General features: G+C 45.3%; 1 protein-coding gene across 1 annotated transcript in view; it reads right to left on the reverse strand.

The window, feature by feature from the left end:
* Positions 1-24,923, reverse strand: part of NFATC3 (nuclear factor of activated T cells 3) — a 64,920-nt gene that overhangs the window by 24,339 nt on the left and 15,658 nt on the right. Inside the window, exon 3 of the mRNA XM_083370321.1 lies at positions 11,450-11,612. Coding sequence (XP_083226447.1) covers positions 11,450-11,612 — 163 coding nt within the window. The remainder of the gene's footprint in view (positions 1-11,449; positions 11,613-24,923) is intronic.

Consider the following 24,923-nt stretch of genomic DNA (forward strand, 5'->3'; position numbering starts at 1 on the left):
GATTAACTCATCTGTCAACCCTGTCTTCTCAATGAATAACATTAAATATACCCATTAGCAGGTTAAAAACAAGGACCTGGTCCATAGCAGAAATGAACACAGATGTTGAGGGGAAATCTAACAGTTAATTCTTTAAATCAGGGGTCCCCAACCCCTAGGCCAGGGGTGTCAAACTCAATTTCATTGAGGGCCGCATCAGCATTGCGGTTGCCCTCATGGGGCCGGGTGGATATGGCCTGGGTGGGCGTGGCCTACTGGGTGGGCGTGGCTAGAGTGCATATGGCCTACTGGGTGGGCGTGGCCAGCTCTACATCGTTCGCATCAAGGGTGCCTATGGGGGCCTGGGCAGGAGTGGGACAGATCTGAGGGTCTCTGGCAGGAGGAGGGTCTCTGGGCCAAGCCCAAGGCAGTGGGGGCCGTTCCCTCCCTGTTTCCAGGATGGCTTCGCGAGCCACATGAAACCACTTCGCGGGCCGCATCTGGCCCCCGGGCCTTGTGTTTGACATGTCTGCCCTAGGCCAAGACCGACATAACGGCCCACCAAGTATCAGGCTGTAAAAGTGAGCAAAGCCTCATCCACGCATGCCCGGGACCCAGGCAGTGGACAAAACCATGCCCCCCCACCCCAGACTGCAAAAAACCCACCCTCCACAGAACCAGTTCCTGGCACCCAAAAGTTTGGGGGGCCACTACTTTCATGTTGTTTTCTTTTTAGATTACTTTAGATGGAAAGTTATTCTTTTCTTCTGGCTTATGTAAAAATAGAATTTTTCTTCTGCATATAACCACAAGACTGGAATCCTTATTCAGATCTAATAATGCAGATATGTTATAGAATGCACCTTGGGATTTGTTAGTGCAAGTATCGGAGGGGGAAGTTACTAGAAAGACCAATTTCTACAATTATTCGCCAAAAGAGGGGAAAATCTGATTGTTTTGGTGTTCTTCAGTGCTTTTTATGAAAAATGTGGGAGATCTGAATTTTATTAATTTTGCCTGCAATGTGTGTTGCTTAGTAATATGAATATAAAAAATGATCTTTTTATTGCTTGCTTTATGTATGCTCCTGATTAGTCCCTTACCTTCTCACTGCCTGTTTTCAATGGGTTATTGTTTTCTCTATATGAATAGTCCGAAGGCTCTAAAACTTGTTTTTTTTAAAAAAGCAGAAATAAAAATCCACCAAAACAGGTACTGTACTCTTTGAGTACAGCCCAAAACTTCTACTGTTAAGCGAGACAGTTGTTAAGTGAGTTTTGCCCCAGTTTACGATCTTTGTTGCAACAGCTGTTAAGTGAATCACTGCAGTTGTTAAATGAATAACCGGTTAAGCGAATTTGTGACTTCGATACACTGCAACTATTATAAATATGAGCCAGTTGCCAAGCATCTGGATTTTGATCATGTGACCAAGGGGGGGGGCGATGCAACAGTGGTGAAAAATGGTCATTACAACGTCATTTCCAGGCCACTGTAACTTTTGAATGGTCGCTAAATGAACTGTTGTAAGTCGAGGACTACCTGTGTAAGGCAGCATTACAGAAAAAAATCACCTTGAAAACATGCAAGGCAAGTCAGGAGAAAGCAAGCTAACATTAAACATTAGGGTTCCAAATAAAGCAGTTCCGCCAGAATCACTTGTGTCAATTCTCCTGCAAGCTCTCTAGCTATCAGTGAGGTATTTCAAACTGGCTAAATTCCAACCCCATACATACAGATTCCAACCACCCAAAAAAATCCCAGTGACATGCATGTGGGGCAGGGGAAAAATGTAGGTTCAAATGCAAAATGGGAAAATGAAAGAAAAGCAGAACAGATTTTGCTAAAAACTATTTTTTTTTTACTTCTGTAAATAGTAACAGGGATGAAAGCAGAGAAAATGGGGCAGCAGTTTACACTCTAATTCCAACAATCTCTTTTCAAGACACTCAAGAAAGCCTACTTTTAAATTTGAAGAGACGTGGACCCAGCAGGTGTGTTTATAAAACTTACATCATTCCTATTTGGCCCTAAAATAGAATCCAGTTATGGAGCTTTTAGACATCTCTAGAGCAACAATAAATGAGATGAATAACCAGCAAAACGCAAGAGCAACTGGAGATAAAATCCACTTTGCAGCACTCTATCAAAATTATCTGAAGAATGAACACCAAATGTGACAAGAGAGCTGATTAATAAAGGAACTGTTTGAACATATAACAAAGAACTGTGATAAGGAATTGTGCTGCATTCAAGTCTCAGTTAGAATTTCCATAAGTCCTCCATTACACCTCAGGTCACCTACCAAGCAGTTTACACTAGGTTATCTTGTTTTACAATACTTTTTCTTTTTCTCCTGACATACCAAGCCCTCACTTTCACACAACAAAGCAGGAGAAAATGTGGTATTGCACCAACTGTTTCTCAATTAACTGAGGTATCACAAGCTTTCTCCCTGACAGATTTTTCCCCCCAAATGATTCATTGAACAGTAAAAATCAAACCTGCATAACACTTGTCCAACATCAAAGTTCATTGGGCTTCTCAAATCTGGGTCACCGTTACACCTTGTACATTTTTTCCAGAACCCTCTAAAGAAACTGATCTGCATAAAGAGTTTGCATTTCCTTTGACTACTTTTTCCTTAGCTTGGGGAAACCATCGTGACTTTCTTCTAACTGCCTGGAATAGATGCTGTCTTCACACATGCTTGAAAATAGTCGCATACCGTGTTCCCCCAAAAGTAAGGCCTACCCCGAAAATAAGCCCTAGCATCATTTTTGGGATGGGCCTAATATAAGCCCTACCTCAAAAATAAGCCCTAGTTTTGGGGTGAGGCGCACGCCTAAAAATCAAGCTTACGGTGGAGATGTGCAGCTTCCCCACGTGCCCTGGACCTGCTTACCTTGCAGCCAGGCCTCTCCTTGCTGGCCCATTTCTGCGGCGTCTTCTGCATTTCACAGTCAAAAGCCTTTCTGGAGGACCACTGCAGCCGAGAACCAAGCTATGGATTCAATCCATAGCTCGGTTCTGCAAGACCTCCGCAGCCGAGGACCCAGCTATGGATTGAATCCCTAGCTCGGTATTTGGCTGCAGAGATCTTCCGGAAAGGCCTGACTGCGAAATGCAGGCCGGAATGCAGCTGCAGAAGAAGTGGACCGGCTGGGCATGGCTGTTGGAGCCAGAGGTGAGTATAAAAGATATCCCCCCCAAAAAAAAATAAGACCTGGTGCCTCTTTTGGAGGCAAAAAATAATTTTGGGGGGAAACATGGTACTAAATCCATAAGCAAACTATCCATCTTTTACTATCTTCCATCTTTTTCACTATCTTCCAGTTTTACCATCTATACCTGAAATCCTATCATTTTTTCAAAACTTTCACAGGACGTAAGGCTTATTTTTCATACTCTTTTTTCTTGGAGATAGATAGGTGCATGGGAGGGATTCAGGAAGGGATGGCGATGCTGGTGCCATGCTCTTTTTAAGGCTGCTGCTTCTCCTTAGGTTACCCAGCTGACAGTCAGCTCTCACCTGTGGTTCCAAGTAACACACAGAGGCCAGTCAACATCTTGGCAGGCAAGTCAAACCAGGTGAGGATAGCTGATGGGTGTTTGAGCCTCGATGAGATAGGGGATTTGTCTATCCCAGGGGTAGGCAACCTCGGCTCTTTTATGACTCATGGACTTCAACTCCCAGAATTCCTGAGGCTGGCCCTGGCAGAGTGTGTTGAGGAGACTGATCAAGAGTCTAACAATGAAGAAGGCAGGCCCAGAGGTGTTTTCCCAAGAGGCCAATGGACTTTGTTTTTCCTTGAAGACTTTTCGCTTCTCATCCAAGACGTTTCTTCAGTTCTGACGTCCGAACTGAAGAAGCTTCTTGGATGAGAAGCGAAACGACTTCAAGGAAAAACAAACAAAATACATTGGCCTCTTGAAAAAGCATCTTTCGGACAACCATGACCTGGATGGCTGAGAGTCTCCATAGACATCTAGCTAAGAATATGACAAGACACTGAGTTATATCCACTGCAGCAGAGGTCCCCAGCCGTAATGGTTCTCCATGCCACTACATTAAGGTCTCTTCTGCCAAGGAAGTTGGACTGTCCCCGTGCAACGCCTCTTCCATGTAAAACAGCAAGCATCGGTTTCTGTTGGGTGAGCAATTCATATTTATAGAATTTGTTTCAATTTCAGTGTTTGATACACTACTATTATACCCGGCATGTTGCTAAAATACTCCTTCCGGCACTTTTTCATTTCGGTTTTCTATGACTAACTAATATATACAACAGAATTATGTTTTTATTAATCCTGCTTCAGAATTTGCTAACAATTCTGAAAGACTTCCTGTAAGTGCCAGGGGCGAGCTGATGCTTCACTGGTTTTTGCTGGGTATCAAGACAGCTTTTGCAAGGTGACTCACACTGGATGCCGGCTCCAAGGTGGCATATAATCTCTTGGGAACAAAGGAGAGATCTTCAAGATCATCTACCTGACTCTGGACAGCAGCTCCTTGTGAGTAGATGACAGAAAATGTTGTTTTCACAGTCGGTTTATTAATGGAGTGGCTGAGAGCAAACTCACTTTCACAAAGCAGCCTTTACGGACATTAAGCCTGACTGATACTTATATCTTTTTTTTTAAAAAAGGGACTTTTATTTTTTGCATATTGAAGAGATTAAGACTGTGGACTGGCAAGATATTACTGTGTTCATCGGGTGAGTTTCTATCTCCTTAAAAGGTGATGGTGAAAATTGGGTTTTAAATTTTTTAAAAATATATATGATTTTTTTGGACTATGCAGCGAAAGAGTGCTTATTATGTGGATTTTGGAAAGTCAATAATATATTAAGGGGCCAGAAGGATTTGGAGTTGTAATTTTGACTTATTTAGAAGTTATTGTCTCTTCTAAATGGAGATTGCTTTCATTTTTTTTATGATAAGTATTTATTTATTTATTTATTTTATTACATTTATATACCGCCCTTTCCCAAAGGACTCAGGGCGGTTTACAGGGTAATTAAAAACCAAAAATACAAAAGTTAAACACCAAGTTTAAAAAAGATTAAATTTATCCCTGTATAAATAAAACCCCGATTAAAATAAATTAATCCTCAGCCTGGGCCAGAGAGCTCGAAGAGCCAGGTCTTCAGGCCCCGGCGGAATGAACAGAGGTCGGGGGCAGTCCTCAGCTCCACTGGCAGCTGGTTCCAAAGGGCAGGCGCCCCCACTGAGAAGGCCCTATCCCTGGGTGTTACCCGCCGGCAATCTTTTACCGCCGGCACCCTGAGAAGACCCTCCCTGTGGGAGCGCACTGGACAAAGGGAACTTGATGCCGGCAGCAGGTGTTCCCTCAGATATCCCGGACCCAAGCCATGTAGGGCTTTATAGGTCATCACCAGCACCTTGAATTTCACCCGGAGGGCAACCGGAAGCCAATGCAGCTCGCGGAGTAGAGGTGTTACGTGGGAGTATCGGGAGACCCCCATCACAACTCGCGCGGCCGCATTCTGCACCAGTTGAAGCCTCTGAGTGGTCCTCAAGGGCAGCCCCATGTAGAGAGCGTTGCAGTAGTCCAAACGGGAGGTCAAGTAGACCTTAAAGGCTGGACATCAGAGTTGAAGGATAAAGAAAAAAGGACCAGAAATCTTCAGTGCAAACCTTTGAATACTTTTGAGATATCTTCTTGAACAGAATGGGTCAAATGTTTGATAAAATTGAAAGAGCAGATTCTAATCCAGTTGCAAAAAAAACTGCAATAAATCTCTAATTTTAAGAAAGTTATTTTATAAAAGTAATTTGTTAACAATTCTAATGGCCACATTATGTTGCTGATTCATATTAGTTGCATGCCCATTAATTTAATTTAATTTAATTTAATAATTTGATTTCTATACCGCCCTTCTCCCGAAGGACTCAGGGCGGTGAACAGGGCAATACACAATAAAAATCAAATACAAAAATTAAAAAACCATTAAAAAACCATTAAACATCATGCCCTTAAAATCAATACATATTAAGTTAAAAACTAATTTTAAAAACCCAACCCCATCCCGTCAGACCAGGCCAGCTTGTTCGAAAAAGAATGTTTTAAGATCGCGCCGGAAGGAGCGAAGGTCGGGGGCCGTCCGGAGCTCAACCGGTAAGCTGTTCCAAAGGTCTGGCGCGCCCACAGAGAACGCTCTCCCCCTGGGGGTCACCAATCGGCATTCTTTGATCGGCGGCACCCTGAGGAGGCCCTCTCTGTGGGAGCGCACTGGACGGAGGGAAATTGACGCCGGTCGCAGGTGTTGCCGTAGGTAATCCGGACCCATGCCATGAAGGGCTTTGTACGTCATAACTAACACCTTGAACCTCACCCGGAGAGCAACCGGTAGCCAATGCAGCTCGCGGAGCAGAGGTGTAACATGGGAGTATCGGGAAACTCCCAAGACGACTCGCGCGGCTGCATTCTGCACCAGCTGGAGTCTCCGGGTGGACCTCAAGGGCAGCCCCATGTAGAGAGCATTACAGTAGTCTAGACGAGAGGTCACGAGCGCATGAGTGACTGTGCGCAAGGCATCCCGGTCTAGATAGGGCTGCAACTGGTGCACCAGGCGAACCTGGGCAAAGGACCCCTAGTCACAGCTCCAATATGCTCTTCCAAAGAGAGCTGTGAATCTAGAAGGACCCCCAAGTTGCGGGCCCTATCTACGGGGGGTAATAGCTCACCCCCCATGGCCAATGATGGGATAATTGGAATTTCCCGGGATGCCGGCACGAACAGCCACTCAGTCTTGTCAGGGTTGAGTCGAAGCCTGTTCCTCCCCATCCAGACCCGGACCGCCTCCAGGCAACGGGACATCACGTCGAGGGCATCGCTGGGGTGGTTTGGGGTAGAAATAAAAAGTTGGGTATCATCAGCATATTGGTGATACCCAACTCCAAAACCACGAATGATCTCACCCAGCGGCTTCATATAGATGTTGAACAGGAGAGGCGAGAGAACCGATCCCTGAGGAACTCCACAAATGAGAGGTCTCAGGGTCGATCTCTGCCCCCCTGCCAACACCGACTGCGAACGTCCCAGGAGGTAAGAGGAGAACCACTGGAGAACCGTGCCTCCCACTCCTAACCCCCTGAGACGTCGCAGCAGGATACCATGGTCGATGGTATCAAAAGCCGCTGAGAGGTCTAAAAGGACTAGGACAGAGGAACAACCCCTGTCCCGAGCCCGCCAGAGATCATTCACCAGCGCGACCAATGCCGTCTCCGTGCTGTACCCGGGCCTGAAACCCGATTGGTACGGGTCTAGGTAGACTTCTTGTTTATTGTCTACTTGCACCTTTAATTTCTTGTAATCTAAAACCCAGCTTTTTTTTCCTCTGTTGAATTTTATCTTGTGTGTTGCAACTCTTTTTCCCACCTTCAAAAGCCTTTAAAAATGTGGGTCTGTTTTCAAATAGCGTTGATAAGCCTTTCTGTGTTGTATGCACATTTGATAAGCAGCTCATCCACATCCTCTGACACATTATCTATTTTAATGCACAGGGAAGATTGACATAGATCAATTAATGAGCAGATGTTTAGTACAGTTGCTTTCTCATCCATTGCTCCATCTACTCTAGCAAACTTAACCCCCTAATCCAGGGGTCGGCAACCTCGGCTCTTTTATGACTCGTGGACTTCAACTCCCAGAATTCCTGAGCCAGCTATGCTGGCTCAGGAATTCTGGGAGTTGAAGTCCACGAGTCATAAAAGAGCCGAGGTTGCCGACCCCTGCCCTAATCAATACAGGTAGTCCTCAAGTTGCAATCACAATTGTGTCCAAAATTTCTGTTGCTGAGCGAGACAGTTATTACGTGACTTTTGCCCTGTTTTGTGACCTTTTTTGCCGCAGTTGTTAAATGAATCACTGCAGTTGTTAAGATAGTAACATGCTTGTTAAGGGAATCTGGCTTCCCCATTAATTCTGCTTGTCGGAAGGTTGCAAAAGGGGAGCCACATGAACTTGGGACTCTGCAATTGTCATAAACATCTGCCAGTTGCCAAGCATCTGAAATTTGAGTATGTGACTATGGGGATGCTGCAATGGTCATAAGTGTGAAAAACAGTCATACGTCACTTTTTTCAGTGCCGTTGTAACTTCGAATGGTCATTAAATGAAGTAAGTCAAGGACTACCTGTAAGAAGGCCCCCTTTTTAAAAAAAAAAAAAAAAAAGAGGTTGTTAAATGCTTTGCTAGTACAATATTGAAAAACTACTCTAAGCCATTCTCATTATCTGAGACCAGAGCCCTGGCCTGGAATATTTTTTTCTAAGAAACCTTTAATTCTTGGAACCAATAAAATGATTCACACATGAACATTGGCATCGTAATTCTAAAATGCTGCCATTTTTGCAGGCTTTCTAAAAATTTCCCACATTCATACTTCTCCCATTTTTGAAGCTGGAGACATAACTTATTCTCCAATGTTTCTCATACATTATAGATAACGCTTGTGAAATAATACCTGCAAGCTCTTTTTAGTACCTAAGTGTATAATCAAACTCTTAAGAGAAATGAAATCATCTCTTTGCTTATAATGGGAACAAATCATTCTTTAGGCTGGCAAAGCTTCTCTTTGCCACAGTTAACATCAAATTACCTTTTTTTGAGCATCATCTTCCTCTCGTTCACAACTATTGTTCATGTCGAGCTTTGGTCTTTTCTAATATTTTTATTTGGAAAATATTTGTCAAGAAGTCAGGAACTACAAGTTTATTTCATGCTACATATATGTAAGAATCTGATGGTCGAGGCAAATTGGCGCCAGATAAGAACGGACTTCAAGAAGGGCTGGACTTAGGACCTAGAGATGCCAAACTGATGATGCATTTGACCCCAACCTCAGGCTCAACCTAGTCATTTCCTACAATACCTGAGTGTTGTTTTTTTTCTTCCATGGTTTTTTGACTTTCCTTAATGTCACGAAGGCCCTTTTAAGTTCCACCAGCTCAATAGTCCTTGCTAAGCTATCATATACTGGCTTCTTTAAACATCCTCAATTTTACTTTCTCATGGGAATGGTGTGCAGCTGTACCTTCACATATTTCAATTTTCATGATACCTTCAGAATTTCTCACCAATGGTTTTATTTAAAATTTTCTTGTACTTTTGTTAACAGATACCCGAAGTTTTGAATATCCAACACTCTCTGTATTTTGAACTTCTCACAACATGGCCTTTAATGTTTCTGACAGTTAGATATCATCAATCAACCTATCAACCAGGATTAAATTCAAGATACCATATCTTCTTTCCCTTTTCAGCAATATTTCCTATACATTTGTTAGATATTCCATTTATAAAGTTATAACTTCTGATATTAGATCATTAAAGGTCTCCATTATAACTATAGCTCTATGAAAGTTTGATCAACTGCTCCAGGAAAAAACCATTCATGTCTATCAATTACTTAGCAGTCCCTGCAATATTACCGGTTCCCCCCAAAGAAAATTTTCATTTTCAAAATCAAAGATTTTCAATGCAGAAAAACACACTATTGACATGCAATTTCTCTCCCTCAATTCTAAACCTATTTCTTTTGAACAATATATGTATACATACACACACCTGCACACGTGAAGCACCTGTTACATATGAAGTTCAGTTTATTGTATAAACCTTGCAAAACCACTACATCTCATAATTACGGTATTCCCACCTGAAATCTTGCAAGATTCAGGCAGATGCCCCGATCTCTTCAGATTTCCAACAAAAACAGCAAAATAATAACCAATATTGCTATATAAAAAGTTCTACAAACATTGTTTATTTTACCTAATATCACAAAATTTAAGTAGCTTTTTCGTTCTTATGAAAAAGAAAATCCTTGAAACGGTTGATTCAATAATTTCACTTGTAAATGAACTGCCCTGTTTTATAAAATTAATGCATGTATATATAAATGTGACTTGCAGTGTTGCATGTCCCAACTTCCTTCTAAACAAACTACCATAACTCAGTTTTCCATCAAAAGTAGAAATGGGGAAAAATATATACTGTATATAAGATGTAAACATTGGTCTTCACGTGAGTCTTCAGGCTGAAAATACTCCAGTCCAACTACAAACTTTAATAATCATTTACTGCATGATGATAAAGGTTCAGCAAAATTGTTTTAAGCAATATAATAATGATTTGAATTAAATGGCAATGTTAACTATGAAGCACTAAGGTGCTCATGCTAAAAGAGCATTTATTGTCAAGATCCAAGATAAATCATTTTTAATATATTAAAATTTTAATACTCTAATAAAAGAAGCAAGATTTGATTTTCTAATTTCTTTCAGTTATTATATAACAATGTAGCTCAGATATGGACACAATCCCAAGCTCATGGATAAGGAAATAAATTCCATTGAACAGAACTGAACTTATTTCCAAGTACTGTAAAGTTGTATTGGATTATGTATTAAACCTAACAAATTCAGTGCAGTATGTCTAAAAGCCCACGCCTACACGAAAACTATGCACCGTGTAGAAAAATACTGTCTGCAATCAGTAGCTATTTTAATGTTTGCCTAAATATTACATACCATGTTAATGTTTAGCACATACAAACTAAGTATTTGTTTGGCATTCACCTACTTACCTCGTTTTACGCTCAAGAGACCATGTGCTTTACACTCTAGTTTATACCTAATGTCTTACTTAAGCATTATGAAAAAATATTCAACCTCCTATTAACACACATAAGTAGAAAGGCAATAAATGTGTTGCCTACTGCTTCTCCAATCAAAAGCCAGCACCCTATTGCTAAATACCATTTGTGTGCAGACTATAATCATGCTATTTTTCCATTTCTCTATCACATGTTGGAACAAGGGAAAGTATCACAGTAATAAAAGTGCACTTGCTCCTGGAAACATCCACCATTTGCATTGCAGTGACAATACAAGTCTTCTAATGCCTACACAAAACATGCACAAATCAGAATTCTGGTTTTCATGCATAGCAGGGATATACTACCGTGAGCGAGAATGACTTCAGCTTAGTGTTATATCCAAATTTCTTGTCATTTCTAAGCAAGCCATAAATTATCAATAAGTAAACCATATCTTCTGATACTGTGAGCAACAATCAAGGGGATCTGACTATGTTCCTAGAAAATGCAAGTTATTTTAAATGAAGGCTAATAACAGAAACAGCAAGTTAAGGGCAATTAGCAGTCCTACCTGCTTGTGAATAATAAGCCAGCACTCGTCAGAGTTCTGACACAATTCTATCCAAACACTGCTCATTCCTGTAGAGAATTATTTTTATTATAACCAAGAACGTGTAGGTATAAAGATATTTGGGGATGACCTTGGAGACAGGCGAAAGACCATTTGCTTAGGCTGCAGAGTCCTCATCCTGCCCCCACCCCCACCCCAAGGCCATTCACACATACCATTACAACAGGGGAAAACGTGGTTCACAGAAAAGGCACATATTAGCATCTCTTACCTTGACTACAGGATGTCCACCAGTAGATGCTTTTACTGCTCCTCTGCTGCCTTCCGTCTCGTAATGTGCTCTGTGATGGGTCTTTGGCTGTACTTCTATTTTCAGTTCGTATTGCCCATATTGTGTGGGTAGAGGCCAGTCTAGAGGCGGCAATGAAGATGTGCTAAAACCAAGAAGTGCATATATTTCAATATATATTCATAGAATATTTTTCTATCCTCCCTTTCAATGTTTTTTGGAGGTAGCCCTATGAATGTAACAATGAAGCTGTGAAGTGTTTTAAACAAAGCGAAAACAGACTGTCTTTTCCACGTTAAAATGTTATTTTGTTTTAAAATAATTCAATTATAATAGTTTTATATTAACACATATCAGACTAATTATCAGCAAGGAGAAAGCAGATGTGAAGGACCAAGGAAAAAAAATAGAAAAAATTTGCATCAACTGTTTTTTTTCCCCAGACTCTAATACGCATGAAGAGGCAGAGTTATGGCTAAAACTCTACTACAAAAGTGTGACATATTTCATATACCTGCACTATCTCCACGCACGACACTCTGCATGACCTAACTCATAACTTTCCAGAAGCATTTAAGCCCTTTGTCAAGCATACCAAAGTGAACTATCTGCGGAATTCCTTTCATTCAGTTTTACTATCCCTCTACAAAGATCCAATATGAATTGCAGTATTGTCATTATACACACCTTAAACATGTGTTAATGGAACATCAAGTTACTACCAGCTACGCAGGATTCTTATTGCAGGAAAGATAAATATTAAAAATAAAAAGATTAGCTAACAAGCTAGGATTTAAGCACATTGTATTGTGATAACCTGAGAAAGTGCCTAATGCAATCTTAGCAAAGGAGACAGCTAAACATTTCAAGTCCATTTTTATAGAAAGAGTGTAAACACAATGTGGCATGAGCAGTGAACTTGCATTCAAATTCTGATAGTTAGCAGGAACAACCATTACAGAAGAACATTTCACGCTATGGGAACAATAAATACTATGGAGAAAACATTCTGTATTATTCCAAAATATTTAGGACTAGGTTATAAGACTCCTATTTCTGAAGTAATGGAAAGACTACTGCTAATGAACGGATTAACCCTTCTTCCAGAACATAAGAAGACACTAGCTATCAATAATCTACTACTGAATCTGTACAAGATCGACTTTTCCCTCAATAGATTCTAAACTGCTACAGCTTGCTTTCATAGTTGTCTGGTTTAAGATGTCGAGACTCTAGAAAGGGTACAGAGAAGAGCAACAAAGATGATTGGGGGACTGGAGGCTAAAACATATAAGGAACGGTTGCTGGAATTGGGTATGTATAGTTTAACGAAGAGAAGGGTGAGGGATGACATGATAGCAGTGTTCCAGTCTCTCAGGGGCTGCCACAAAGAAGAGGGAGCCAAGCTATTCTCCAAAGCACCTGAAAGCAGGACAAGAAGCAATGGATGGAAACTAATCAAGGAGAGAAGCAACCTAGAACTAAGGAGAAACTTCCTGACAGTTAGAACAATTAACCAGTGGAACAACCTGCCTCCAGAAGTGGTGAATGCTCCAACACTGGAAGTTTTCAAGAAATGGTATAAGGTTTCCTGCCTGAGCAGGGGGTTGGACTAGATGACCTCCAAGGTCCCTTCCAACTTTATTATTATTATTTAAACTTAACTTCTAAAATTAAGCAATGTACTCCTTATTTAAAAGTAGAATTACTAACGTATTTCTTCCCTAATCAGGGAACTAGTCAATCATTCACCCTTTTCCAAACTGCAGAAGATGGAAAATCAAGGAGGATTTCAAATATATCTTTAAAAAGAAAGCAGGGGAGCGGGGGGGGGGGGGGGTTTGTTGTCATCTGGGCTGCTAGGGCATGAAATATGAAAGATGATCCAAGATCTGCTTTGTAAACTAGTGTAAAAAAGAGCACTGGTACAGATATAGTAGCTGTATTAATAGTAATACGTAATATTCACCACTGCTTCTTCCTGTGAAATATCAGCAAAAGGAGAATGGAACATACAAAAGGTCAAAAAAGTCAATAAAAACTAAACAGAGGTGATAGAACAAAGGTACAAAATGGATTTGCCAATAACTACGATGTCAAACCAGGTTGTTTTCATAGAGGAGGCCCTGTTCTTAATATAACTAGGTATGGCATCCCTGTGGCTTTACTGCTATTAATATTTCTTGTGCCCAAGATTAGAGAAATCGGTGATGATTGGCTGCTGTACTACTGAGAAAGTGATAATTAAATTGAAACTGATACACTGAGTTATGCAAATCAAACAAAAAACATTCCTTAGATCACTGAACTGATTCTTTTAGATATCTAACTAATGGACTGTACATATCAAAGATACATAGGTTTAGGTCTAAAAGCAACGCGCTCGCGTAACATTTTAAAAGGAAAGTCCTTCATTTAAAAGAAGGATATGATCTGGCCAAGTAAAAACAGTAGGTTGTAGGCAACGTACTGTGTTTATTTTGTTGCAAACACCTGCACATCTCTGTACCATTTTAGTTAGTTATGTTTAGAACTGAAAGAAGCTGTTTACAACTGCTAGTGGGTATATAGCCCGTTCAACAAAGCTGGCCAAAAGCACGGCAGGGCATTGCAAAATGATTGCAGAGAGTCTGCTGTGCTTCAGCAAAGTATCTGGGGGGTGGGGGGTGGGGTTGAATGGTCAGCTACAAAATTGTTCCCACTCAAGATTTCTAATCTTGATATACTGGGCATTTTTGCTTCGAGCCATTCTATCGTGAACACTAAAGGAGCTCTCTCAGGCTTGCTAAACCAGGGTTGTTCTGACAAAGTCTGCCGGCATAAAGAAACAAACTGTTCGAAACAGTATCAATTGCTCAAAACCAATAGTTATGAGAGAGATCTTTCACATTTCTGAAGTTTTTCCTAAACGGAACCAATTTTGAAGAGTTAAATACTTGCCGAGGCACTTTTGATTGATATTGGAAACTTTAGCCAAGTGAAATGTCGAGGTTTCAAAGAACTGGCTACTACTCAGCATACGTTTAACTCGGTCCATTTCAACCATGATCAGAGATGATGGAGCCATGATACAAAAATGTCAGGTGAACTCAGCTAGGAAACGCAGACATGATGAAATATAAGAAACTCCGCTTCATAGGAATCTAGGAAAACTGAATTGTGGCTTTAAAATCAAAAGCCAATGTTTCGTGACTCAATGTTTTATCGCAACTTTAAAATGTCAGTATGTTTGCCACTAACAAGGAACTGAATTAAAAGAAACACTAGGTCAGGGGTGTCAAACTCAATTTCATCGAGGGTCGCATCAGCATTGCGGTTGCCCTCGGGGCTGGGTGGGTGTGGCCTGGGTGGGTGTGGCCTACTGGGTGGGCGTGGCTAGAGTGCGTATGGCCTACTGGGTAGGCGTGGCCAGCTCTACATCGTTGGCATCAAGGGTGCCTATGGGGGCCTGGGCAGGAGTGGGACAGATCTGAGGATCTCTGGCAGAAGGAGGGTCTCTGGGCCAGGGCCAAGGCAGTGGAGGCCGTTCCCTCACTGTTTTCAGGATGGCTTCGCGGGCCGCATGAAACCACTTCGCGGGCCGGATCCGGCCCCCGGGCCTTGTGTTTGACATGTCTGCGCTAGGTGAACAAATATAGCTATGTGTAAATGTTTTGATTTCTTAATATCTACATACTTTAAAATGTTTATTTTTCTAAGACATATGTAGGCACTTTGTGTTCTGAACCAGCCCTCTTCTCGCACCCCTAATCAAAAGAAGAGTCTGGAAAGCGTCCAAGACCAAAAGGCTTCTGCCAAGTTTTAATTACACTGTTACAAGAATACAAGAGCTTGACTTCTCAAACGGAAAAGTTGCTTTCAGCAACCAGCCCCTCCCCAAACACTTCTTTTATAGAGAGCTCAGGGCGTGGTCTCCCTGTGCCTCCTCCCGAGGAGTCCCATAGCCTTTCTTTGTTTGTCCCTGCTCGTCTGCCTCCTGCGTCGGGCGTCCTTGAACAGGGCCAGCTGTGGGTCATCATCCTCCGCACTCTCGGGCTCACACAGCTGAGAAGAGGTTCCCGGCTGAGGACTCTGCAAAGTCTCCAAATCATCATCAGCCGGTTCGTTTCCCTCCTCCCCCACATCTGAGTCCTCCGATACATCGGACCCGGCTGTCGGACCCACAGGCTGGCCCTGAGTCACAACACTATCCCGCACCGCAGGGCCCTTCCTCCGGGTCTGCCGATCCGGATGCGGTCGGGATGGGAACTGTTCGTGAAACGCAGTCACCAACGCAGGGGCATGAACGGCGGTCGCGTCTTCCCATGTGAAGTCCTCCGGCCCGTACCCTTTCCACTCGATCAGGTACTGGAAGCGACCTTTCAGCCAGCGGGAATCCCTGATGCTGGCGACCTCGTACTCGGGGGTGCTGTCGCCATCACGAGGTCCTGATGGGGGAGGTTCCGCTTGGCGAAGTGGACAAGCCGGTTGTTCGGGGACCAACAAGGACCGATGGAAGACGGGGTGCACGCGCAGGGAACGTGGCAGAGTTAAACGATAGGCGACCGGGTTGATGACGGCCTCGACTGGGAACGGTCCAAGGTAACGGTGGTCCAGCTTCCTCGCCGGCCGAGTGGATGGTAGGTTCCTGGTGGACAGCCAGACCCGATCCCCCACCGATAATGGAGGCGTATCCCTTCTCGACCGATCGGCGAACCTCTTGTAGTCGGCCTTGGCCTTCTCCAGCTGCCGTCGCACCAACCGATGGATCGCCTGTAACTCCGCCATGAATTCGTTCGCTGCCGGCTCCGGTGAGTCCACGGGAGAAAGGGGGAAAAACCGAGGGTGATAACCCACATTGGCCAAGAACGGTGTCATCTGCGTGGAGGTGTGCTGCGAGTTGTTAAAGGCAAACTCGGCTATGGCCAAATAGTCCACCCAATTGTCCTGCTGCAGGTTAACGTAGCAGCGCAGATACTGCTCCAAAATGCCGATGACCTTCTCGGTACCCCCGTCGGTCTGAGGATGATGCGCGGACGAGAGGCAAACCTTAATGTCCAACGCCCGCATCAACTCCTGCCAGAAGCGGGCTGTAAACTGGGCCCCCCTATCGGAGACGACTCTATCGGGAAGGCCGTGCAGCCGGAACACCTGTTGGATGAACATGCGACTAGTGGCGCGAGCTGACGGTAAGCCGCGACAGGGGATGAAGTGCGCCATCTTGGTCAACATGTCCACCACCACAAACACTGTTGTGAAGCCGGAGGATGGGGGTAGATCCGTCAGAAAGTCCATGGACACAGCCCCCCAGGGTCTCTTGGGCGTTGGCAAAGGCTGCAGTAAACCAGGCGGGGCCCCTGTCGCTGACTTGGCCTGCCTGCATGGGACGCAGGAGGTGACATAAGACTGGACATCGTGTCGGACTCGGGGCCACCAGAATGTACGGGAGACCAGGTTCAGAGTCTTGAACAGGCCAAAATGCCCCGCAGCCGGGTTATCATGACATTGGCTGAGGACGAGTCCCCTGAGTGGCCCTCCTGGAACATAGAGCCGGTCACGATAATACAGGAGTCCATCCGTGACCGACCAAGGCGAATCTGGCCCCACCTCTTCCTTCCGCTGAGCCACCCACGCCTCCTGCTGCTGCGCCTCCCGGATCCGAGCCCGTATATCCACCGGCTCCCGCACCGCAGCAAAAGACTCGACGGGGATCACGGTCCTGGGCGGAAGCTTGTCTTCCACTCGGGTGTACTCGGGCTTCCTGGACAGAGCATCCGCTCTCTGGTTGTGCCCGCTTGGTATGTACCGCACCCGGAAGTCAAACCTCGCAAAGAAGAGGGACCACCGGATCTGGCGTTGGTTCAAATTCCGAGCGGTCTGCAGGCTTTCCAGATTCTTGTGGTCCGTCCGGACCTCGATTTGATGCCGCGCCCCCTCCAGATGATGCCTCCAAGCCTCGAACGCCGCCTTGATGGCCAGCAGCTCCTTCTCCCAGATGGTATAGTTGCGCTCCGAGGGATTCAATTTCCGTGAGTGATACGCGCAAGGGAAAAGGGTACCGTTGGGCGTCGCTGCCTGGAGTAACACGGCCCCAATGGCAATGTCGGAGGCGTCCGCCTCCACGACAAACGGCCGTTGCGGGTCAGGATGCTTCAAGATGGGCTCCTTCATGAAGGCGTCCTTCAAAGCTTGGAACGCCTGTTGTTCGGGGGCGTTCCACTGGAACCGAGTCTTCTTCTGCAGGAGCCGGGTGAGGGGGGCTGTCAAGGCAGCAAAGCCAGGGATGAATGTCCGATAGTAGTTGGCAAATCCAAGAAGTCGCTGAATATCCTTCACGCGACGCGGGGGTTGCCAACTCTGCAACGACTCAACTTTACTCGGTTCCATGGCGATGCCCTCAGGAGAAATGCGGTGACCCAAGAAATCAATGGTCACCTGGTAGAACTGGCACTTCTCCAACTTGGCAAACAGCCGATGTTTCCGGAGGCGCTGCAGGACCTGACGGAGATGCTGATGATGCGCTTCACGCGACGGGGAGTAAATCAGGATGTCGTCCAGGTAAATCACAACAAACTGGTCCAACAGATCCCGAAAGATGTCATTCATAAAATGCTGAAACACAGCGGGGGCGTTGGTCAGGCCAAACGGCATCACCGTGTACTCGAAATGTCCATAGCGAGTACCAAACGCCGTCTTCCACTCATCACCCGGCCGAACCCTGACGAGGTTGTAAGCTCCACGCAGGTCCAGTTTCGTGAAGATCTTAGCCTCCCGGAGTCGGTCCAAGAGCTCGGGGATGAGGGGCAGCGGGTAGCGGTTACGCACCGTGATAGCGTTGAGTTTCCGGTAGTCACAGCAAAGCCGTAACTCGCCCGACTTCTTTTTGACGAAGAGCACGGGCGCAGACACTGGCGAGGACGAGGGCCGGATGAAACCACGAGCCAAGTTCTTCGTCAGGAAGTCCCGCAATGCAGCCAACTCGGGCTCCGACATGGAGTACAAACGCCCCACTGGGAGAGGCGCATCAGGGACTAGGTCAATGGAGCAGTCGTAGGGCCTGTGCGGGGGTAATTGGTCCGCCTCTGACTCGCTGAACACGTCAGCAAAGTCGGACAGTTCGGGAGGCAAGGAAACCCCTGGGGAACCCTCCACCTGGCCGGCACAGATATGGCGGGTGTGGTCCACGCACTGCAAACTTGGGAAGGTGACCAAGTTCTGAGACCAATAGATCTGTGGATCATGCGCCCGGAGCCACGCCAGTCCCAAGACCACGGGGAAGTGCAGATCCGAAGTGACGTAGAACTGAATGGCCTCCACATGGGTACTGATGGCCATACACACGGGTTGCGTGGCGGCCGTGATAGGCCCGGACAGGAGCACTCGACCATCGATGGTCTCCACAAGCATGGGCGGATCCACTGGACACTGGGAAACAGCCCATTTAAAGGCCGAATCCATAAAGTTAGTGGTAGCCCCAGAGTCAATTAAGGCATGGACCGGAATCCCCTCTGGCTTGCCAGGAAGGATCAGTCGTGCCTCCAAAATCAAATGCCGTGGAGGTTCACAGGCACCGTCGGAACAACGTCGCTCGGTGTGGATGTTGTGGGTCGCCCGATCTTTCACACCGTCTAGATCGGGCTCGGGCCGTTTCCCGATAGCAAAGCAGGGGACTTTCTCGGGGCAGGCTTGGTCACTGACGCCCGCTGACGCTTCTTCGGGCAAGAAGCAGCCAAATGTCCAGGGTCCCCACAGTAAAAACACAACCCCTCCGATCGTCGTCTGTCCATTTCCGTCACCGATAGACGGGACCTGGCGGCACCCAGCTCCATTGGCTCCTCCCTCTGGACTGGGGGCTCACGCACAACAGGGGCGGCAGGGGTCTGTGGGGTGGCACGGCGACTCTTACGCTGCTGCAGCCGGGCATCGATCCGCAGACAAAGATGGATCAGCCCATTCAGGTCTGAGGGAATGTCCACGCGGGCCAGCTCATCCAACATCTCCTCTGACAAGCCATCCTGAAAGGCATCCACGAGCGCAGCCTCATTCCAGGCGGAATCCTGGCTAAGCAGCCGGAAATCGCTGATATAGGCCTGTAGAGGGCGCTGACCCTGCCTCAAAGCTTTCAGGCGTCGGGTGGCCGTCTGCGCCTTAATCGGGTCCTCGTACATGAGGCGCATATGGTCACAAAACCCCCCAAAGTTATCCAACAAAGGGCTAGGCTGTGCCAACAGAGGCGTGCCCCAACGAGCTGCATCTCCCGACAGAAGGCTCAATACGAATCCCACCTTATCTCGGTCAGTGGGGAAATCAGCTGCTCTCACGCTGATATAAAGCTGGCATTGTCCCAGGAAGGCAGGAAACAGTTCTGGTTTACCAGCAAATTTATCCGGCATAGCTATCTGACATTTCCTCCTGGGTGGGGGGGCAGCATGTACCTGAGCCTGCAGTTGTGCCACCTGAGTGGCCAGCAAGGTGAGTTGCTGGTTGAGCTGGGCATTCTCGGCAAGAAGCTGCTCCATCGTAGTATTAAGGGGTGGGTGGCTGAAAGCAAACTGTTCTGAACCAGCCCTCTTCTCGCACCCCTAATCAAAAGAAGAGTCTGGAAAGCGTCCAAGACCAAAAGGCTTCTGCCAAGTTTTAATTACACTGTTACAAGAATACAAGAGCTTGACTTCTCAAACGGAAAAGTTGCTTTCAGCAACCAGCCCCTCCCCAAACACTTCTTTTATAGAGAGCTCAGGGCGTGGTCTCCCTGTGCCTCCTCCCGAGGAGTCCCATAGCCTTTCTTTGTTTGTCCCTGCTCGTCTGCCTCCTGCGTCGGGCGTCCTTGAACAGGGCCAGCTGTGGGTCATCATCCTCCGCACTCTCGGGCTCACACAGCTGAGAAGAGGTTCCCGGCTGAGGACTCTGCAAAGTCTCCAAATCATCATCAGCCGGTTCGTTTCCCTCCTCCCCCACATCTGAGTCCTCCGATACATCGGACCCGGCTGTCGGACCCACAGGCTGGCCCTGAGTCACAACACTTTGAAAGTCCTCAACTTGTATGAGCACTTATCCCTTGGTCAACAAATAAATTCGCAGGCTACGCTCAATTGATATATATTATTGGTGAATAATCTAGATATTAAATTTTTGTTCAGGTTTCTTTCTGTAGACACAGCTACTAATAGCTTTCCATTGTAACGTCACAGGGAATGTTTGAATTGCTAAATCAAAATTTGGAGTACTGTTTAAAAGGCTTATGTGAACATTCTGCAAAGCCCAGCCTGAATGGACTATAAAACAAACAGCACTAGATTCAACTTCCTTAACCAAAAAAAAAAAAATACTTAGAAGTTAGTAGCCAGGATTGTTTTTTCCTGATTGCCCAATCTTTTTTCACTGAGAACTTTCCTTCTCTTCTTTCCAACAGTCTTTTTTTTAACTAAAGAGCAATTAACAATTTTTAAAATAGTAAATAACTGTTAACTCCCGGCACACTTCGGATAAAAGGAGAACGTCTGTTAGGTATCACTTGTGGTACTCCCCCTTCCTTATCAGGCACATCACAAAGACGTGGGCTGGGCAAATCTCTTTTGAACTTTTGATATTTCGGGAGTGAAGAAGAGGAAAAGGAGAAAATAAAAAATGTTGATAACTTTACAAGGAGTCAAAAACCAGACTTCTCAACGGCAGAGGAGTAACCCACTAGGCTTGGTTAGTTTTAACTTTACAGGATTGGGGGAGGGGGATCTTTAGCCTTTGGTATGAAACTAACCTTAGGGATGCGGTGGCTCAGTGGGTTAGAATGCTGAGCTTGTCGATCAGAAGGTCGGCAGTTTGGTGGGTCGAATCCCGAGTGCCGCGTAACAGAGTGAGCGCCTGTTACTCGTCCCAGCTTCTGCCAACCTAGCAGTTTGAAAGCACGTAAAAATGCAAGTAGAAAAATAGGGACCACTACGGTGGGAAGGTAACAGCGTTCCGTGCGCCTTTGGCGTCTAGTCATGCCGGCCACATGACCACGGAGACGTCCTCGGACAAGCGCTGGCTCTTCGGCTTTGAAACGGAGATGAGCACCGGCCCCTAGAGTCGGAGACGACTAGCACGCATGTGCGGGGGAACCTTGATCTTTACCTTTTTATGAAACTAACCTTATGATTATAGTTCAGAATTAGGCTAATGGAGTAAACCAGGGATGTTGTGGCGATGATACGTTTTGCCATCAACACGGTCTGTGCACGTTTAACAGAACCCTAATGGAACAGTGGGTATTCCCCAACATGCAGAACAGAAATAAAATGCCACATACGCACAGATACTTTCAAAATTCCACCATGTTCAAAGAGAATACGCATTAAAAAAAAAGTACAAGTGCAGAGTCTGCATATATTATTGCTTTAAGTGCAAAGCCTACGGACGCTGCCTTTTGAGCCTAGGACAGAATGTTCAATTCTGCAGCATGTTTTCGACTGCAACTCTTACCACTATTTTTGAGAACGACTGAAACTGCTGATTTTCATCTCTGAAGCCCATCTAGTTTCAGACACCTTCTGCCAGAGATCGGGCGAGTGGGTGGCTTCAGATAAGATTGTTTCTTTGGTGAAAAGTCAATTCTGGAATTCCCTCCACCGTGTTACGTCTTATACTTCCATTAAAACGAACTGATCTGCTCTTACGATTTAAGGGAGCTTTGCAAAAATTGGTACTCCCTGTAGTTAAGACCGTTCAGTGAGGAAAGTTATCGTTGAGAGAGACAAAAAAAAAAAGCCACTGAGTGCCTTTTTCATGGCTCGGGGTGAACTTGGACCTGGGTTGCCTCACTCATAGTCCAAATACCTTCACAATTAACACCACACTGGGCCTGTGTGGAAACCACAACTGCCCCAAGACAGGAGCCAGAACGTTTTCTTGGAACAAAGTTTTTCAAAGAATAAGAGCCATGATTTAGTAATTTCCATTTTCTTTCATTTCTTTGGTATGGATATATAAGGTAAAGGTTCCCCCACACATGCATGCTAGTCGTTTCCGACTCTAGGGGCCGGTCATCTCCGTTTCAAAGCCGAAGAGCCAGCGCTTGTCCGAGGACGTCTCCGTGGTCATGTGGCCGGCATGACTAGACGCCAAAGGCGCACAGAACACTGTTTCCTTCCCACCGTAGTGGTCCCTATTTTTCTACTTGCATTTTTACATGCTTTCGAACTGCTAGGTTGGCAGAAGCTGGGACGAGTAACAGGCGCTCACTCTGCTACGCGGCAGTCGGGATTCGACCCGCCAAACTGCCGACCTTCTGATCGACAAGCTCAGCGTCCTAACCCACTGAGCCACCGCGTCCCTATGGATATATACACTGTTTCTTTTCTTTTTTCTTTTGTAATGCATTTGCTAAGCAATCCTGTTCCATATTCTCTAATCAAAAGATGCTATTCCCCCCTCCGCCCCCTTTTTTTTTGCCTGCAGGCTGCAGCTTTAAACAATAGGTTTTATCTGTGCCTGATGCTTTTCTGTTTGACAGCTGGCTTACTGTCTCACACACTTCACTTCTTGTGGACACGGTTCTGTGTACAATGCTGGTTATTCTGTAGCCCTGTTTATAAAGCACTTCAGTTGTGTTGTCCCTCCCATCTTATTTGCATGCATAAACCTCTACAAAGATTAATCTCATCAGCTGAAAGTTTTCCTGGGATTTCTCTGCTCTTAAAGCATGTCTCTCATTTTCTTGTCTTTCATTTAATGTGCTTCGTTTCCACTCTGACCATTTTATCTTTTCCAAACTTCTTCTTTCTCTCATTCTATCTTTGAATATTCTGGGAGGAATGAGGAATGATTACTACCACCAGCAAGGCGCAAATCTCACCGCAACGTTGTCCTTCTAACTCTATCATCATTCCCAGAACTATTTATGAAGTATCAAAGTACTCATTAACTTGGGCGACACATTCTAACCGAGGAGCTCGTCATCTGCCTGACAAACGTGTTCACACGTCTCAGCCATGCTCACAGTTTTTATGATAAGAGTTCAAGTGTGATTTGCTTTTGCCTTCTTCCAGGTTTAATTGTGGAGTTCCCTGTCCTAAGAGCATTGGCTTCCTTCATGTTCTCAGATGCTTTCACGCCCCTGAGGGATTACTTTGAACTTCACTCCTCCCCTTAGGACGTTAACATCAAGTGTGGTCTTACTAGAAGCTCATTCCTACTGACATTAGGCTCACTAGAGTTACAGAACCTTCTAACCCGTGTCAATTAGTTGTGTCAATTAAAATAATTAGAATTACCTCCCAAGTACAGATTGGAGGCACTGCCTTTCAATAGTTTAGGGTGGCCAGTTCCGGCTGATGGGTGTGAGGAGGAGACAACTTTGGATTTTGTCACTTCTTTAACATGTAGACAAAGCCACCTGAGTAGATCATCCATCAACTTAAAGGTTATGGTACCATTGGTATGCTGGGGACATCCCACTACACACGGCTACACCTGGGGTGCTGACAGTGCCTTGACTCAGAATCTGCAGACTGTGACAGGCTGCAGTTCAACCCAAAAATATCTCAGAGTTACTATCTGTCCATCAAAGTTTCTTGATATCTCTAGTACTATATTTAGACAGAATTAGTACTTCCTCTTGAAAGAGTAGCTCCACAAGATATTGGTCCTCCTAGACGTGTGGCTACTACTCGATGGACAGGAGGAGACAGTGGCCAAGGGCTATGATTTAGGTGGGGTGCCAAATGTGACTCTGTTTAGAGCCAAAAGACCTTGCAATGTTAATTCATGCCCTTATCACTACTTCCCTAAACTAGTGTAATCTATATACTACAAACCCTCTCATTGTCGCGACTTTTAAATGGGCAAAATGGTGCATCGTGGGGCAACAATTTTTGAACCAAGGTACTTTAAATGGGCTTACAGAATGTATACAAAATATGGGACCCATGACTTCCAAGAGAATGGAATTTGAGGACGTTGTGACTGCTTCAGTGCGACTGGCTACTGCTGTGGCCACATGATCTTCATTTTCAACAGTCTATGTCAGTTTGCCAGCCACTCTCACAATCCTTTGCTCCCTCCCCCACCCAGAAGGACCTACTAACCTGCCTGAAGGCAAGGAAGGAAGGAAGGAAAGAAGGAAGGAAGGAAGGAAGGGAGGGAGGGAGGGAGGGAGGGAGGGAGATTTCCAATACTCTTAGATTTCCGCAAGAAAAACTGAATGGGGAAGCCAGTGGGAAGTCAGAAATCACCCCTGCTCCTGCTGCTTTCCCCCCCTCTCTTGGTCATTTTGTTTCTTTGTTTAGATAAAGAAATATCAACTCAAGAGAGGCTTTAATATCCCAAGAAAACAGACTCTCAGCCCCTAATCTTCACCTCTGGATCATGTACATTGATGTTTCCCAACTCCCCAAATTGTGTGATGTGTGAACTTCAACTGTCCAAGTTCTCCCCCAGCTGGCTAGGGAATCCTGGGAGTTGAAATCCACACTTTCCAACTTGAAAGTTGACGAAGTTG

Source organism: Vipera ursinii (genome assembly GCF_947247035.1).
Source record: "Vipera ursinii genome assembly, chromosome: 10".
NCBI classification, from domain to species: domain Eukaryota; kingdom Metazoa; phylum Chordata; class Lepidosauria; order Squamata; family Viperidae; genus Vipera; species Vipera ursinii.